General features: G+C 31.6%; 3 protein-coding genes across 3 annotated transcripts; all 3 read left to right on the top strand.

Moving 5' to 3' along the window:
- Positions 1-778: 778 nt before the first annotated feature.
- Positions 779-1,670, top strand: LOC110029037 (DNA damage-repair/toleration protein DRT100-like). The gene has a single exon (XM_020731147.1). It carries the CDS (start codon positions 861-863, stop codon positions 1,620-1,622), a length of 762 nt encoding a protein of 253 aa, XP_020586806.1. The 5' UTR covers positions 779-860; the 3' UTR covers positions 1,623-1,670.
- Positions 1,671-7,419: 5,749 nt separating this feature from the next.
- On the top strand, positions 7,420-8,864 carry LOC110029035 (LRR receptor-like serine/threonine-protein kinase FLS2). The gene has a single exon (XM_020731144.1). It carries the CDS (start codon positions 7,622-7,624, stop codon positions 8,849-8,851), a length of 1,230 nt encoding a protein of 409 aa, XP_020586803.1. The 5' UTR covers positions 7,420-7,621; the 3' UTR covers positions 8,852-8,864.
- On the top strand, positions 8,846-10,147 carry LOC110029026 (LRR receptor-like serine/threonine-protein kinase FLS2). Its single transcript, XM_020731131.1, has one exon. The coding sequence runs from the start codon at positions 8,864-8,866 to the stop codon at positions 10,145-10,147; it is 1,284 nt and encodes a 427-aa protein (XP_020586790.1). The 5' UTR covers positions 8,846-8,863.
- Positions 10,148-19,280: the final 9,133 nt, after the last annotated feature.

The following is a 19,280-nucleotide window of genomic DNA, read 5'->3' on the forward strand; positions in this document are numbered from 1 at the left end:
GTTGGTCCTCAATTCCCACTATGGCTTCAAAATCAAAAACTCCTTTCCAAGTTAGACCTCTCTAATTGTGGTATTTCTGATATCATTCCGAGTTGGTTTTGGAATGTATCATCTCAAATAAAGTACTTGAACATATCTCAAAATGCAATTAGAGGTGAACTTCCAATGTCTTTGAATATTGCATTTGGAGCCATTGGGAGCAACTATCGACTTAAGATCAAATCAATTGGAAGGGCGCCTTCCTCGGCCAATGAATTTTGTACGATGGGTATCATTTTCGAATAATAAGTTCTCAAGCGGGATTGAGTTATATCTAAATGGGAACATGAGTGGGTTGGTACTGCTTGACCTTTCTCAAAATCATCTCTTAAGTGAAATCCCTAATTCTATATGTCAAATGCCTTCAATAATTCTTCTTGACTTATCACATAATAATCTTTTGGGAGAAATTCCAAAATGCAATGGTAATGTTTCAAGCTATATGATGATACAATTTATCAGCATGTCATATAACAACTTAAGGGGTTCAATTCCAAAATGGATAGGGAACCTACCAAGGTTATTATCATTGCACCTCAACAACAATGTTTTACAAGGGGAGATGCCATTTTTAAAAAATTGCAGCATGCTTATGTAGCTTATTACCCTTGACTTGGGAGAAAATTATCTTACAGGAAGCATACCTTTATGGATTGGAGAAAAATTATTATCCCTAAAGATCTTACGCTTACACTCAAATAAATTCCATGGATCAATTCCCTTGGAGCTATCCAAACTAAAAGCAAGATCTACAAATCTTGGATCTTGCAAACAATTTTCTTTCAGGGTCAATCCCAAAATCTTTTAAATTTCTCAATTCAATGACCATACAAAATAAGAGGCTTGTACCTCTAAGTCTTGAAGATGGTGGTATATTTCCAAATCAGGGGCTTGATTTTTTTGCTTTATGGAATCTTATCAACCGTCCAGGCCTACTTTTATCTGATTCAATAATGATCGGTATGAAAGGAATAGTTCGTGAATTCAAAGGCATTCTTTCTCTTGTGAACATTATAGATCTTTCTTGCAATAATCTTACGGGTGAAGTTCCAATTGAATTAATGAGTCTTATTGGATTGATAAGCTTGAATTTATCGAGAAACCAATTAACGGGACACATACAAAAAAAAATTGGTGTTATTCAAAGCTTAGAAAGTTTGGATCTCTCAATGAATCATTTCGCGGGAGATATTTCAGAGAGCATTGTGATGCTCAGTGCATTGAGTTATCTCGACTTATCCTACAATCAATTGTCTGGTAGAATCCCGACGGGGACCCAACTTGACACTTTTCAAGAATCAAGTTACTACGGAAATCCAAGACTCTGTGGAAAACCACTACATAAGACTTGCGAGGGTGATGAACATAAAATACATGACGAAGGAGGCGATTCTCAGGATGATGATGATTTTGGTTTGTTCCTTGGCATGGGACTTGGTTTTGTTGTTGGACTATGGAGTGTATTGGGGACATTACTTTTCAAGAGGTCTTGGGCGGCCACTTATTTCAAATTCCTTGATAAAGTGATAGATAATATATATGTATTTGTCAACGTAAAAGTGAATCAGTGGTTTAATCAATAAATGACATAATTAAATCATGATCATTTATGTATTTGAATTATTTCAAAAAGTGTTGTTTGTGATCACAATGTATATAATAGTGTGTTGTACTAGTATTTCAATTGAGGTTCTCGGTCTTTCTAGTCTGCACTTCTCTTTGAATCCTTGAGTTGCTTGAGACTATGTTGGTGATAACAGCAGATTAAAGTATTATAAAATCAACTTGTTCCCAGTAATAATATCAGTTAAAGTTAGCCTAATTTTTATAAGTAATGATATGCCATTGATCAATTATTTCTAAATTAATGTTTGTCTAATTTCCTTATTGGTACTTTTTAATCGAATTTCTTTATTAATACTTTTGGAACATAATTTGCGCATGAATAAGAAAGAGTTTATTTGCAAATGCATGAATCTCCCCACATAAAGATGCAAACTATTTTTTTTACTTTATTTCTATTATTTTTTTTGGAAGATTTACATTTATACCACTCAATTCTTATGTTTTTATATATCTAACACTTAAACTTCACTTTTTACATACATAGGGCCTTATATCTATTTCGCTTTTTAAAAGTTGATATGATGTTACTTTTGATGTGATGTGAAAATTTGGGTTGTATAAATGTAAAATGAAAAGTTAGGTGTAAAGTAAGTAAATATTTACATCACGTACTATTAGACATTAATGTGAAATATAAGTGAAGATTTAATAGATTATGGTGATAATAAGCAGCATAATAGGCTACACACAAGAATAGACAACAATGAAATTTATTTAATTAGTTGCAGATGGAAATGCATGCACTACTTCAGTACAACCAACCATCTCGTCAAGCTCTATTTTGGTAGGATCTCTTTAAGGGGTGTAAAAGAGTCGACGCAAGCTAGAGTCATGCCTAACTTGAACGTGGCTCGTCTACCAAAATGCAAGCTCGAGATCAACTCGCAATGATGACAACAGACTTTAATTTGAAAATGTGGCATTGATAATCTCGACTCACAAGCTCGTCAACGAGCCAAGCTTGAGCCAACTTGCGAGTAAGCTTGGCTCACATACATCCCTAATATCTTCCATTTCTAATGTTGTGGAAGGCCTTTTGCATGTAACGTCTTTTGTTCCATCACATTTTTGTTTAGAACACCTGTAATATATGGGCATAAGTGGCATTAATTCTGATCAAACAAGAATTAATGTTTGATCAGAATTAATTCCTCACTAAGTTGCCCATCTTGACCTCTCCTATTCATGGTTTATCAGAGAAGTTGCACCTCAGCTTCAAAACTTAAGAAATATTCACAACCTTGGCATTAACATAAATGAGCTAGTAATTGACACATCTTTGGGTCTCTCGTTGTTTTACTTCAAACATTTGCAAAATTTGAGCTTAGTCTTTGTGCATTTGAAACAAACATAGCTTCTGCAAAACATTGATTCTCTCGTTCATATGATATCTTGATCTTTCTAATATGAAGCTTGAGGAAGTGGTTCCAATGTTATATTTTTATTTATGACTCACATTTATTTTAATAACTTATGAGATTTATTTTTGATAACTTAAGTTATTAATTTTCATAACTCATAACTTATGTCATAAATTATGACAACTTATGATATTTATTTTGATAACTTAAGTCATTAATTTTCTTAACTCATAACTTATATCATAAATTATGACAACTTATGATATTTATTTTGATAACTTAAGTCATTAATTTTCTTAACTCATAACTTATATCATAAATTATGACAACTTATGATATTTATTTTGATAACTTAAGTTATTTATTTTCTTAACTCATAACTTATGTCATAATTTATGATAACTTATGATATTTATTTTTGTAACTCTATAACCCCTAAAATAAATAAATGTTACTAACTTATGTCATTGATTTTATTAATAAAAATCAATTAATTTATTAAATTATCATAAATCCTATTGGTTAGTAACCCCCTTGATGGATGGTGGATAAATAGAGCATGAATTTGAGAATGGGTCATCTCTCTACCTAACACACCTCGTACATTTCTCTCCATCAGAAAGTACAGAAAGTTTTAAGGGATTAGAGAGAGAAACTCCATCTCTTCAAGATCAAATTTGTTCATCATGAATACAGTTATGCGTCACTTTATTTTACATATGTAAAAATCATGAATTTAAAAGATTTCGGTTATTATGTACTTTTCTTTTGAAATTTGTGTATAAAGTTGAAACATGAATTTTCTAACATCCAACTCATCTACAAAGCTTGACAAACCTTCGCTTTCTTGATCCTAAAGAGAATTCTCTTGTTGTCTTTAGCCTCTTATGAGTATCTTGTCTATCCTCCCTACAATACCTTGAACTGTGTCATTTGAACCTAATATTTGGTACAAATCGATTATATGAGATTGAAGGTACCAGCTCTTTCAATTTTATATGCGGCATTCTGCAAACTAAAAACACTTTCAGATTTACATTCATATTCTAATTTTTCATCAACCCTCAAAACATTTGATCTTTCTTTTAACCATATCAATGGAATATTCGCTAAATTGTCAAGGACAATTCAAAGGCTTAAAACAATTACCCCTCCATTCAAACAATTTTAGTGAACCTATTTCATCAGCCTTTTTGAGTTCATTATGTGATCTCAACGTATCGAGACTTAGAAATAATAATTTTAGTAGCGACGAATGCGTCGAGAGTGCCGAATGATGCATGCAAAGAGTACAGCACAAATGAAAATATAGAATATACGCTTTTAAATTGATATATCACTATAAACATTTACATTTATTCATACATCTAATTTATTTTATAATTACTAACATGCCATTCAATAATCACTATATTCTTATTTATATAATAAATTATATATTATTGCATTTTTACAACAATTCTCTTTGTCACGAATTGAGCCTTACATGGTATGGGTCTTGGTTTTGTTGTTGGATAATGAGGTGTACTGAGAACCTTATTGCACAAGAAGTCATGGGCAATAACTTAGTTTCAGTGGTATGATAATATGACAAATAATATTTATATATATGTCATCGTGAAAATAAATCGGTGCATTAATAATTTAATTAAATGATATACATTATACATATGACTAAATTAAATGATAAATATAGTAATCTGCATGTACTGCTCACTAAATATATATATCTATATTTAAGTTTAAAGCATAACAATTTATGCGCTAATATGGTTATGTGCCTTTTTGTTGCAAAGATTTGACATGGGTTCGAAACCAACACTCAATCTAATTTTTTTAATTAAATTTAACGAGCTAATTTCAAGTCGAACACGAGCAAGAATATTTAAGTCATGTCAAAAAAAACACATTGTTCACGAGTCACGAACAACTTCTGATGAGCCGAACAAGAGCCAAGCCTGAGTTTGCTCAAGCTTAACTCGTTTACAACCCTAATTGTATGGGTGAAGCATAATGATCCATTGGGACTCAAAATTAATTTTATTGATAGCTCTATTCACTATTATAATAGAAGTCTTTTTGGGTCATAATCAATGCATTAAGTCAGTCTAAGTTAGAATGTAACAGAGTCAAGTACACTCATACATCAACTCGATTCAGCTTGATTAGAAGCCAGGTTCGATGAGCTAAAAGGCATAGCTTAAGAAAAACCCTACTCGACTCATTAGCTCGTGATTCCGCTCATGTTTTTTTTAATATTAAAATAAAATAAATTAAAAAAATATTAAAATTTAATATTTGGATCCGTCATAGCAATGCTAATATTAATCTCATTAATTAATTAATAATTAGTTTATTTATGTAAGTTTTGTTGGAAAGACTCACACCCGACGAAGTTCAAGTCCAGGCCGCACCTTCGTCATTAATTCAGTAAGTCAGTCAATATGACAAGTCAATTAACCACGATGTTATGACACATTATATATTTAGCTTACGTATTGTATGAGTGAAGCCTAATAATTGATTGGGACCTGAAATTAATTTTATGCATAGCCTATTCACTATTATTAAAAAAGTCTTTCGGGTCATAATCAATGCATTAAGTCAGTCTAAGTTAGGGTGTAACAAAGTGTAGTCGACCCATGAATAAACTCAAGTTCAGCTTGATTAGAAGCCAAGTTCGATGAGCTAAAAGGCCTAGCTTAAGAAAAACCTACTCGACTCATTAGCTCGTGATTCGGCTCATGTTTTTTTTTAATATTAAAATAAAATACATTAAAAATATATTAAAATTTAATATTTGGATTCGTCATAGCAATGCTAATATTAATCTCATTAAATAATTAATAATTAGTTTATTTATGTAAATTTTGTTGGAAAGACTCACGCCCGATGAAGTCCAAGTCCAGGCCACAACTTCGTCATTAATTTAGTAAGTCAGTCAATGCGACAAGTCAATTAACCATGATGTTATAACTCATTATATATTTAGCTTACGTATTGTATGAGTGAAGCTTAATAATCGATTGGGACTTGAAATTAATTTTATGGATAGCCTATTCACTATTATTAAAAAAGTCTTTTGGGTCATAATCAATGCATTAAGTCAGTCTAAGTTAGGGTGTAACAAAGTCAAGTCGGCTCATGAGTCTACTCGAGTTTAACTTGATTAGAAGCCAAGTTCGATGAGCTAAAAGGCCTAGCTTAACAAGACCCTACTCGACTCATTAGCTGGTGATTTTGTTCATGTTTTTTTAAAATTAAAATAAAATACATTAAATTTATTTTGAATTTTAATATTTGGATCCTGAATGCTAATATTAACCTCATTAAAGTAAAATAATAATTAGTTTATTTATGAAAGTTTTGTTGAAATGTCTCGCCCGACGAAATTCAAGTCTAGGCCACACCTTCATTATCAATGCAGTAAGTCAGTCAATGCAGCAAGTCGGTCAACCATGATGGCCATGAATCTTTTGCCATTTACACAAAATATATTAAATTAATAATTGTAAGTGAAATTTACCTATATAACCCCCAACTTTTATGAATTTATATATCTAACACTTACAACTTTATATTTACATTTAAATCACTTTGGTGCTATAGATTTATGCATACAAATATGCATCCTATCATTTTTAAGAAGTTAGTAAGAATCTTATCTTTAATATAATGTTAAATATTAAAGTTTAGGTGTTACATATGTAAATAAATAAGAATTCCAGAACAGCAGTACTGTGGGAATGAATAGATTCCTTAACTTTTGGATAGCCAGGCTAATATTATATTTATTTTATATATTTTTATTGAACGATGGGAATGAATTCCTTAACATCCGTACTGTAGGCATTGATTGAATTTAAATATTATTTACCCTTTCCTTCTATTGCTTGAGAGCTGAAAGCGAAGATGGCTTAGCTATTCACAAGGTGAAACAACGTTGTAGTGCTGAGGAAAAAGATGCCCTTCTTGATTTTAAGCAAAGTCTATCTGATCCTCACATCGTTCTCTCGAGTTGGGATACCGGCGAGGATTGTTGCACGTGGAAGGGAGTGAGTTCTAGTAATAAAACTAATCATGTCATCAAGCTCGATTTATCTGTAAATGTTAAATATTAAAGTTTAGGTGTTACATATGTAAATAAATAAGAATTCCAGAACAGCAGTACTGTGGGAATGAATAGATTCCTTAACTTTTGGATAGCCAGGCTAATATTATATTTATTTTATATATTTTTATTGAACGATGGGAATGAATTCCTTAACATCCGTACTGTAGGCATTGATTGAATTTAAATATTATTTACCCTTTCCTTCTATTGCTTGAGAGCTGAAAGCGAAGATGGCTTAGCTATTCACAAGGTGAAACAACGTTGTAGTGCTGAGGAAAAAGATGCCCTTCTTGATTTTAAGCAAAGTCTATCTGATCCTCACATCGTTCTCTCGAGTTGGGATACCGACGAGGATTGTTGCACGTGGAAGGGAGTGAGTTGTAGTAATAAAACAAATCATGTCATCAAACTCGATTTATCTGTTTTTTCAGAAACTTTATATGCCGCATCATTACATCCGTCTTTTTTTCGCTTACGACACATGCAATATTTGTGCTTGAGTAACATTCACTTCAATCAAACGAGGATCCCTCGTTCTATTGGTTCCCTCACTAAATTGAGCCATCTTGATCTCTCCTATTCGGGGTTCGTCGGAGAAATTCCACCTCATATTGGAAACTTGACAAAACTTAGATACCTTGATCTTAGTTATAATTCTCTAGTTGCTTATAACCTCTTATGGATGTCACACCTCTTCTCTTTACAACACATTGATATGTCGAAGGTGAATCTAACATTTGCTACGAATTGGTTACATGAGATTAGTGTGCTTCCAGCTCTTTCTACTTTGTATTTGTCATCATGTAACCTACAAACACTTCCGAATTTACTTCCATATTCTAATTTTTCATCAACCATTGAAATATTTGCTCTTGGTTATAACCATCTCAATGGAAGTTTGCCAAACTGGTTAGGACAATTCAAAAGATTAAATGAATTAGACCTCGATTCAAACTATTTTACAGGACCTATCTCATTTGTCTCTTTAAGCTTTTTATGTGATCTCAAAGTTTTGGTCCTTAGCAATAATAATTTTACAAAATTAAGTGATGATGGAACTCCTTTAAAATGCAAAGAATATAAAATAACAGCAATTGATATCTCCAACAACCAAATGAGCGGAAGCATACCTGAATGTGTTGGAAATATGAGAAATTTAAAATACATTTATCTTCAAAATAATCAGTTTGATGGACTTATTCCACAGAGTCTTGGACAACTAACTAACTTAGCTTTTCTGGACCTTCGTTCCAATAATTTGCAGGGTAGTCTTTCTGAATTTCATTTAGCAAATTTATCACAATTGATATACCTAGGTCTTTCAAATAATCAATTGAGTTTTAACATGATTAGTTCTGATTGGAATCCACCATTTCAAATTCATTATCTTTTGCTGCGTTCTTGCCTTGTTGGTCCACAATTCCCACTATGGCTTCAAAATCAAAAGCTCATTTCCTTATTAGACCTCTCCAATTGTGGCATTTCTGATATCATTCCGAGTTGGTTTTGGAATATTTCATCTCAAATAAAGTACTTGAACATGTCTCAAAATGCAATAAGAGGTGAACTACCAATGTCAATGAATATTGCATTAGAGGCAAATATCGACTTAAGATCGAATCTTTTGGAAGGGCGTCTTCCTCGGCTAAAGAATTTTGTACGTTGTGTATCATTTTCGAATAATAAGTTCTCAAGCGGGATTGAGTTATAGGTAAATGGGAACATGAGTTTGTTGGTTGTGCTCGACCTTTCTCAAAATCATCTCTCATGTGAAATCCCTAATTCTATATGTCAAATGCCTTCAATAATTTTTCTCGACTTATCACATAACAATCTTTACGGAGAAATTCCAAATTGCAATGGTAATGCTTCAAGCTATGAGATGTTAAAGTTTCTCAGCATGTCATATAACAACTTAAATGGTTCTATTCCACAATGGATAGGGAACCTACCAACGTTATTTTCATTGCACCTCAACGACAATGTTTTTCAAGGGGAGATGCCATTTTTAAAAAATTGCAGCAAGCTTATTACCCTTGACTTGGGAGAAAATTATCTTACAGGAAGCGTACCTTCATGGATTGGAGAAAAATTGTTGTCCTTAAAGATCTTACGCTTGCACTCAAATAAATTCCATGGCTCAATTCCCATGGAGCTATCCAAACTAAAAAAACTACAAATCTTGGATCTTGCACAAAATTTTTTTTCTGGGTTAATCCCAAAATCTTTTAAATTTCTTAATTCAATGGCCATCCAAAATAAGAGGCTTGAACCTCTAATTCCTGATGATTATATTATATTTTCATATCAGAGGCCTGATTTTTCGATTTCCCTGAAACTTTTCAACCTTCCAGACATACTTTTACCTGATTCAATATCGATCGATTATAAAGGAATAGTTCGTGAATTCAAAGGCATACTCTCTCTCGTGAACATTATAGATCTTTCTTGTAATAAGCTCACTGGAGAAGTTCCTATTGAATTATTGAGCCTTGTTGGATTGATGAGCTTGAATTTATCGAGAAACCAACTCACGGGAGAGATACCAAAAAAAATTGGTGTAATGCAAAGCTTAGAAAGTTTGGATCTCTCAAGAAACCATTTCTTAGGAGAAATTCCAAAAAGCATTGTGATGCTCAGTGCATTGAATTATCTCAACTTATCCTACAATCAATTGTCTGGTAGAATCCCGACGGGGACCCAACTTGACACTTTTCAAGAATCAAGTTACTACGGAAATCCAAAACTCTGTGGAAAACCACTACATAAAACTTGCGAAAGTGATGAACATAAAATACATGACGAAGGAGGCAATTCTCAGGATGATGATGATTTTAGTTTGTTCCTCGGTGTGGGACTTGGTTTTGTTGTTGGACTATGGAGTGTATTGGGGACCTTATTGCTCAAGAGGACTTGGGCGACTACTTACTTCCAATTCCTTGACAAAATGATAAATAATTTTTATGTATTTGTCAACATGAAATTGAATCAGTGGTTTAATCAATAAATAACATAGTTAAATGATGATCTTTTATGTATTCGAGTTTTTTCATAAGTGTTGTTTGTGATCCCAATGTATATTATACTGTTTTTTTATGTGTAATGATATGTCATAATAGTTGGATGTTAGGATGGTATATAAAAAGGGTGATAAACTAAAAAAAGATATTGTATCAAGTCTTAAAAAGATATCAAGAATCAAGAAATATAAAACACTTTGGTATCAAGAAATATCAAGAAATATAAAACGTAGAAATAGAATGTATATTTTGATATGATATAACTAATAAGTTTATCAAGAAATATAAAACGTTATGATAATTAAAATCTCATGAATCTTTTGATATGATATAACTACGTAGAAATAGAATGTATATTAAGCCGACTGTGAAATGGCTCGATTAATGCAAGGCTAATATTAATCTCATTAATTAATTAATATTTATATAAGTTTGGTTGGAAAGACTGACGCCTGACTGATGAAGTTAAAGTCAAGGCCACACCTTCGTTATCAATGCAGTAAGTCAGCCAACAATAACTCTTGTGGTCTCCAGTCAGGTATGATTGTTATGGCTGATTATAATGGAAATTTACTTGTGTACCACACAATTTCTATGAATTTATATATCTAACACTTACAACTTGATACTTACATTCAAAACACTTTGGTGCTATGCATTTATGCATACAAATACAAATAGGCATCCCATCATTTTTAAGAAGTTAGTAAGTATGATATTTTTAATGTAATCTTAAATATTAAAGTTGATGTGTTGGATATGTAAATAATAAAAAATTGCGTGGCATGTATGTAAATGCCCCTTTTTTTTTTCAAATATTGCTGATAGAGACTTATTTTAATTGAATTTAAATTAAGATTAAACTATTTAGTATTTTAGGAGTCATAAAGCATATTTATACTCTTCTATTTTATATTCATATCAAGCATTATGTTTCCTGTAATTTTCTACTAAAATATCTTGCAAATATTTTATCTCATCAATAAATTTAATGTACAACAATTATTTTAACAGAATCATTCTATCATCTTTATATTTTAACTTTCTAACACTAAAAGTCTTAATTTTATTTTTTTATAATTAATTTGTTACATAAAATTCAACCTCCTTCAATATTTTCCCTTAATTTATTTTAATTTATTGCAAGAAAAAAGCAAGCAATGTATTCACTAAAAAATAGCAAAATTAGACAATAACTACATGATATTATACATAAACTATTGCCTTTGTAAATTTTAAATAACATTTTTTAAAGCTAGTAAATTCTGCACCTTTGAATAGTGAGGCTAATATTAGATTTATTTTCTGTATTTTTATTGAACGATGAGAGTAAATTCAGGCTACAAGTTTCTTACAACCACCGCATTTTAATATTAGTGCAGTATCTGAACTTATCTCTATCAATATTGGTGATATGCAAAGCTTAGAAAGTTTGCATCTCTCAAAGAAACATTTCTCAGGAGAAATTATGAAGAGCTTTGCGAAGCTAAGTAAGTTGAACTATCTGAACTTATCTTACAATCAATTGTCAGGTACAATCCCGAGAGGGATCCAACTTCACACCTACAAAGAATGTTGTTACTATGAAAATTTTGAACACTGTGGGATGCCAAGTCTTGCAAAGCTAATGAACAAAATATCCCCAATTAGGGAAGCAATTCCAATGATGATGATGATGATAATTTTGGTTTATTCCTTGGTATGGGTCTTGGTTTTGCTGTTTGACTATGGGGTGTATTGGGAAGCTTATTGCCCAAAAAGTCATGGGCAACCACAATATGATAATATGATAAATAATATTTATGTATATGTTGCTGTGAAAATAAATCGATGGTTTAATAGCTAAATTAATTGATATGCATATGATTAAATTAAATGATATATATACTAATCTCCATGTACTGCTCAAGAAGACCCTTAAGTCACGGTCAAGTCAATTCCAATAACGAATTGATGGTTAGACTTTTCTATGGCTGGTACATTGATTATTATAATTAATTTATGTCATCTGCTCTCAATGCATTCAATGCAGCTCAGAATTATTGCTCTTATTATTATTATTATTATTATTATTATTATTATTATTATTAATTATTATTATTATTATTACTAGGAACAAATAAAACTCGCTTAACAATATTTTAGAAAATTTATATATCTAACAAATAAAATTTTATATTTATATTTATAACACGTTAAAAATGTCATAAAATTACACATGAAAATGTGTATTACATTTTTAAGAAATTAGTAAAAATAATATTTTTGTAGGTGATGCTAAAGATTTGAGGGGTATATAATTTTTGTAAATATCAACTTTTAAGAATTAGGTAAGTAAATACCTTTTTACAGCAAAATATTACCATTTTTATTTTAAAAAATGAAATAATTCTTCTAATGCACAAATAAGGTGGCTTTTAAAAGTTTACATGTTAATTATGTAAATACATAAGAAGTAAGTGGTATGACTGTACCTTTTACTGTTATGTGATATTGCTGATACAGGCGTATTCAAATTGAACTGAAATTAATATCAAATAAAATTTGATTTGAGAATAATTAGAGATGAAACCGTTCTGTTTATAAGATACTAATTTCTATAAATGGAATTATTTAGTACTTTAAGAGTCTCAACACATATGAGATTTATTTTTGATAACTTAAGTTATTTATTTTCTTAACTCATAACTTATGTCATAACTTATGACAACTTATGATATTTATTTTTGATAATTAATTTTCTTAACTCATAACTTATGTCATAACTTATGACAACTTATGATATTTATTTTTGTAACTCATATAACCCTTAAAATAAATAAATGTTACTAATTTATGTCATTGATTTTAATAATAACAATCAATTAATTTATTAAATTATCATAAATCCTATTGATTAGTAACCCCCTTGATGAATGATGGTTAAATAGAGCATGAATTTGAGAATGAGTCATCTCTCTACCTAACACATCTCGTACATTTCTCTCCATCAGAAAATAAAGAAAGTTTCAAAGGATTAGGGAGAGAAACTTCATCTCTTCAAGATCAAATTTGTTCATCATGAATACAGATATGCGTCACTTTATTTTAGATATGTAAAAATCATGAATTTAAAAGATCTTGGCTATTATGTACTTTTTTTTTGAAATTTGTGTCATAAAGTTGAAACAAGAATTTTATAACATGTGGTATCAAAATCTTGATTACTAAATTTATGATTTTTCATATAATTTTTATTTATGTTAATTGTAATAAATTTATGTTGTGAATTAGATTTTTAATTAGATCAATACAACTAAAGTAAATGATATGATTGAAATTATTATTTATTTAATGTCTATGTAATGTTTAATTTGTTAGTCACCAAAGTGACCAAATTAATAAGTTTAATATACATTAAATTAAATAAATTCAATTAATCAAGAGTATGTGATGCTTGTTATGAAATGATTTAATATTTTATTAAAAAAATATTAAAATTTGTTGATTATAAAATATTTTTAGATCGCCCAAAGATTGATCATTTGTTTTATAATCATTAAATCTAATTGTAGTCTATTTATATACTAAGTTAATATATATTTATATATCCAAAGATAATAGACATGTCTAACTTGAGTACAAGCAATTATCCCTTATATTAAATTTAAGTCAAGCATCAATTATGTTTATTATCGTGTATTGTTATATCACCCAAAGGAGATTTCAATACGCTATTATTATTATGATCATTATTTTAATCTGATTTTATATGAATATCTATGTAAGTTTAATGTTCAAAGCATTAATGTACGAGCATGTTTTATTTATTTGTAGTAACTACTCTTTTTTTCTCTTCATTCGCAAGCTACATCTATTCAAACTTTCAATGGGCTAAATTTCTCTGAATGGCGCGAGCAAGTCCAGTTTCGCCTTGGTGTTCTGGATCTTGATTTAGCACTTACGACTGAGAAACCCCCTGTTCTTACTGATTCTAGCAGTGTTGAGCAAATATCTTTCTATAAAGCTTGGAAAAAATTGAACAGATTAAGCTTAATATTTATGCAAATGACTGTAACAAACAACATAAAGTGTACATTTTCTAACACTGAAAGTGCTAATGAATTTATGAAATTTGCTGAGAATTGTTCTCAGTCTGACTCCGCTGGTAAGTCTCTTGCTGGGACACTATTGAGTACGTTAACCAACATGAAATTTGATGGTTCTCGTACCATGCATAAGCATGCCGTTGAAATGACGAACATAGCAGCAAGACATAAGACCCTAGGAATGAAAGTGAATGAAAATTTCCTTGTGCAATTTATCATTAACTCCTTGCCTCCTGAGTATGGTCCATTTCACACAAACTACAACACTATGAAAGATAAGTGGAATGTGAATGAACTACAATGTATGCTCATTCAAGAGGAAGCAAGACTTAAGAAAAGAACAAATCAGTCCATTAATCTCATGGGTCATCAAAGAAGAGCTGTAAAGAAATCTGGAAAGAAGAATGGAAAGGGCAAGCAAGGACCACTAAAGATTAATGTGTCATCTACCCCAATTCATAAAGAGGAATATAAAGGAATTAAGTGTCACTTTTGCAGCAAGTCTGGACACTATCAAAATGAGTGTCAAAAGCACAAAGACTGGTTCAAAAAGAAAGGTAAACCTTGTGTTTCTGTATGTTTCGAATCAAATTTGACAGAAGTTTCTTATAATACTTCGTGGATTGATTCTGTTTGTACAACTCATGTTTCTAATACGATGCAGGGATTCCTTACAACCCAAATCATAAACCCAAATGAATAGTTTGTCTTCATGAGAAATCGAGTCAAAGCGTCAGTTGAAGCTATTGGAATCTATCGGTTGATTTTAGATACTGGACATCATTTAGACTTTTTTCAAATATTTTATATCCCTTCTGTTTCTCGTAATTTGATTTCAGTATCTAAACTTGATTCTATTGGATACTGACCAAAGGAAAATATGTTCAGATTTTCATACCTATTTTACACTGATTTTGAGGATATTGCACTTTAAAGAAAGATATTTTTGATGTGTTGTTACAGGTATGTTGAATTATGGTCATTGGAGCAAAAAGATGCAAAAAGGAGCAAATTTGGAGCAAAAAGGACCAAAATATGAAGATTAGAACTTGGGCGCCGACGACGGGTTTTTCCTGAGAGATCAGAAATAAAATATTCTAGAAGGCCACCGACGGTTCTAGAAGGCCACCGACGGCGCCATCGAGGCCTCCGACGGCGAGCATGTCGGTTCTCTCAATACATGCATTGAATGTGGACGATTTTTGAAGGGACGCTTAGGCAACTCTTGAAAACTCTTCTACAACTTTAAGAGAAACATTTGAAGGCCGAAAAAGGGGGGTCCACTGAGTCTTTGTTGTTTGTGGTGCCCATTAGAGTGTGGAGAGTGTAATTAGGGTTAGTATTGTGAGGAATTCTTCGAGAGATTGTAAGAGTGGAAGGAAAGTGAGAGATATCTTCCTTTTTGCAGCTTCAAAGAAGAATTATTTGTGTTGTAATGACAGGAAGAGAGCTTTTATATATGAATTTCGAGTTTTGTTGTGTTTTCTTCATGAGATCTGAGTAGTTTTCTCAATCTTTCTCCTTGCCTTGAGATTTGTGAAATGGTGATTTGAATTGGTGGAGTCATGAAAATGTTAAAGAAGTTGTGATGATCTTTTCACTTCAATCTTAATTTACTTTCAATCTGGTCAATTGATTTGTTAAAATATGTTGAGTTTTATAACTAAAGTGAATATTAAATCTAATATTTAGGGATGTCAAAGTCATTGAAAATTGGGTGCAAATAAATAGGGAAATAAAAATTATCGGGCGTAGAATTAGAGATTTTAGAGTGACAGACTAAAATCATCAATTCGATCCTATCGTTTGGGTGCTGAAGTGTAGATGTTAGCCCTCAGGCGAGGGGAATGGGAGCTCTGAAGTGAGAGCCGGTATCCTCCCAGTCTAGCCGCAGATTCAATAACCAAGCATAGGATTAGTTAATGTTCTTTTGTCCTGGACCAAAGAGTAAAGAATATGTATGCTCCTATTTGGCACAATCAAATTTAAACTGATTCACTTTATCCATTCACTATAATTTCTTGACAAGGAGAATGATGCTTTCTTATATATTGAATTTCACATTAGAAACTTTATTAGTTAATTAAGAGTTTATTAAAATTACATTTTTATTTCAATTGCCTATTAGTGACAAATATGCAATTTAAACTATATTGTTGTGATTAAGTATTGATTTTTTAAATCTTAGTTCGTAGCCTCTAATATTATTCCATGTGGGATCGATATCCAGGACTCCATTAGAGCCCTATATTACTTGAGTGATACATATTCTTGTGTTGATAAGTCTAACTTTGCAATTATTGAATATTTTATACACATCTTTATCAAATTTATAATCGCTGTCAAGTTTTTGGTGCCATTGCCGGGGAATTAAATCTTCTAGCAGCAGTATCAAATTCTTGTATTTTTAGACATATATAAAATCATTGTCAAGTTTTTTGCGCCGTTGCCGGGGAGTAAATAAGAATCATAATTAGAGTAACGGAAACACAATCATCTCATAGGTTCTGGTATTCTTTGTGATGGCCTATATAAGCTTAAACTTGATAACATTTTCTCCGAGAATTTGATGATTTTGCATCATAATATTGGTACTAAACACGATTTTATGAATGAAAGTTCAGCTTATTTGTGGCATAAACGTTTGGGTCATATATCCAAAGAAAGAATTGAAAGATTAGTAAAGAATGAAATCCTTAATGAATTAGATTTTACGGATCTTGGCATCTGTGTGAATTGTATTAAAGAAAAACACACAAATCGCACACTTAAGAAAGCCGTCAAAAGAAGCACACAGCTCTGATGTTCCATCTTTTAGTGGAGAGAAATACTTTATCAGCTTTATTGATGATTTTTCACTTTATGGCTATGTATAATTTTTGCAATAATTATTGCATAAAAAATCTCAAGCTATAGATGCCTTAAAGGTGTATATAACTGAGGTTGAGAGACAATTAGATAGAAAAGTGAAAATTATCAGGTCTAATAGAGACAGTGAATATTATGGAACTTACAATGAATCTGGACAATGTCCAGGTCCATTTGCTAAATTCCTTCAAACTAATGACATATGTGCTCAATACACTATGCTTGGAACACCATAACAAAATGGTGTTGCAGAAAGGCGAAATCGTACTCTAATGAAAATGGTTAGGAGTATGATGAGTAATTCTTCTTTACCCTCATCATTGTGGATGCATTCTTTAAAGACCGCTGCATATTTATTAAACAGGATTCCTAGTAAGGCAGCTCCAAAGACTCGTTTTAAACTGTGGACATGAAGGAAACCTAGTTTAAGGCACCTGCGTGTTTGGGGTTGCCCAGCGGAAATAATGTTATATAATCCACATGAAAAGAAACTGGACTCAAGAACAACTATTGGTTTCTTCATTGTTTATCCAGAAAAATTTAAAGGGTATAAATTTTATTGTCCTAATCACAATACAAGAATTATTAAAACTGGAAATACCAAGTTCATTGAAAATGGTGAAGATAGTGGGAGTTTGGAACCATATAAAGTGGAGATCCAAGAAATTAGGGTTCAAGTTCCTTTACCCAAAATTTCTTCTCAAGTTGTTATTCCTAAAATTGTTGAACAATTTGACAACTTACAAGAACAACAAATATATGATCAAATACCCCACAATAAAACTGTCACTAATGAACCTACATTAGATGAACCACATGAAGTAGTACCTAGAAAGTCTCAATGACAAAAACGGTCTGCTATTTCTGATGATTATGTGGTTTATCTTCATGAATTTGAATTTAACTTAGGAGTCAATGACGATACAGTTTCATTTTCACAAGCTTCACAAGCCATAAAAAGTGCAAATTCTTCTAAATGGTTAGATGCAATGAAAGATGAGTTGAAATTGATGGATCACAACAAAGTCTGGGATATCGTTGAATTGTCTGAAGGTTGTAAAAGAGTCCGGTGTAAATGGGTCTTAAAGACTAAGCGCGATTCCAATGACAATATTGAACGATATAAAACCAGACTTATTGCCAAAGGTTTCACTCAGAAAGATGGCGTCGACTATAAAGAAATATTTTCTCCAATTTCTAAGAAAGATTCATTTAGAATTATCATGGCACTAGTAGCTCATTATGATTTGGAGTTACACCAAATGGATGTGAAAACTGCCTTTCTGAATGAGAATTTAGATGAAGAGGTCTACATGAGTCAGCCTGAAGAATTTTTGGTTGAAGGAAAGGAACACATAGTGTGTAAACTTAAGAAATCAATATACGGACTTAAGCAAGCTTCCCGAAAATGGTATATTAAGTTTAATGATACCATAAAGTCCTTTGGATTTAAGGAAAACATTGTTAATCGGTGTATATATCTAAAGGTCAGTGGGAGAAAAATCATATTTCTTATTCTGTATGTTGATGACATCTTGCTGGCTACTAGTGATCTTGGCTTATTAAAAGAAACCAATAATTTTCTCTCTAAGAACTTTGAGATGAAAGATATGATGAGACATCCTATGTGATTGAAATTGAAATATTTCGTGATTGATCACAAGGATTGTTATGGCTGTCTCAGAAAACATATATCGAAAGAGTTCTTAAGAGATTTAATATGGAAGGTTGCTCAGAAAGTGTTGCTCCAATTCAGAAAGGAGATAAATTCAGCCTTATGCAGTGTCCAAAGAATGATTTGGAATGTAAAAAAATGGAAGAAATTCCTTATGCATCTATTGTTGGAAGCTTAATGTATGCTTAAACTTGTACCAGACCAGACATTAGCTTTGTTGTCGGGATGTTGGGCAGGTATCAAAGTAATCCAGGAACAGATCATTAGAAAGCTGCAAAGAAAGTTTTGAGGTATCTACAAGGAACAAAGGACCACATGCTCACTTATAGAAGATCTAAAGATAATGAAGTGATAGGATATTCAGATTCAGATTTTGCTGGATGTGTTGATACCAGAAAATCAACATTTGGCTATTTGTTCCTTTTGGCTGAAGGAGCAATCTCATGGAAAAGTGCGAAGCAGACTATCACAGCTGCTTCCACTATGGAA

This window comes from Phalaenopsis equestris, unplaced genomic scaffold, assembly GCF_001263595.1.
Source record: "Phalaenopsis equestris unplaced genomic scaffold, ASM126359v1 Scaffold000541, whole genome shotgun sequence".
NCBI classification, from domain to species: domain Eukaryota; kingdom Viridiplantae; phylum Streptophyta; class Magnoliopsida; order Asparagales; family Orchidaceae; genus Phalaenopsis; species Phalaenopsis equestris.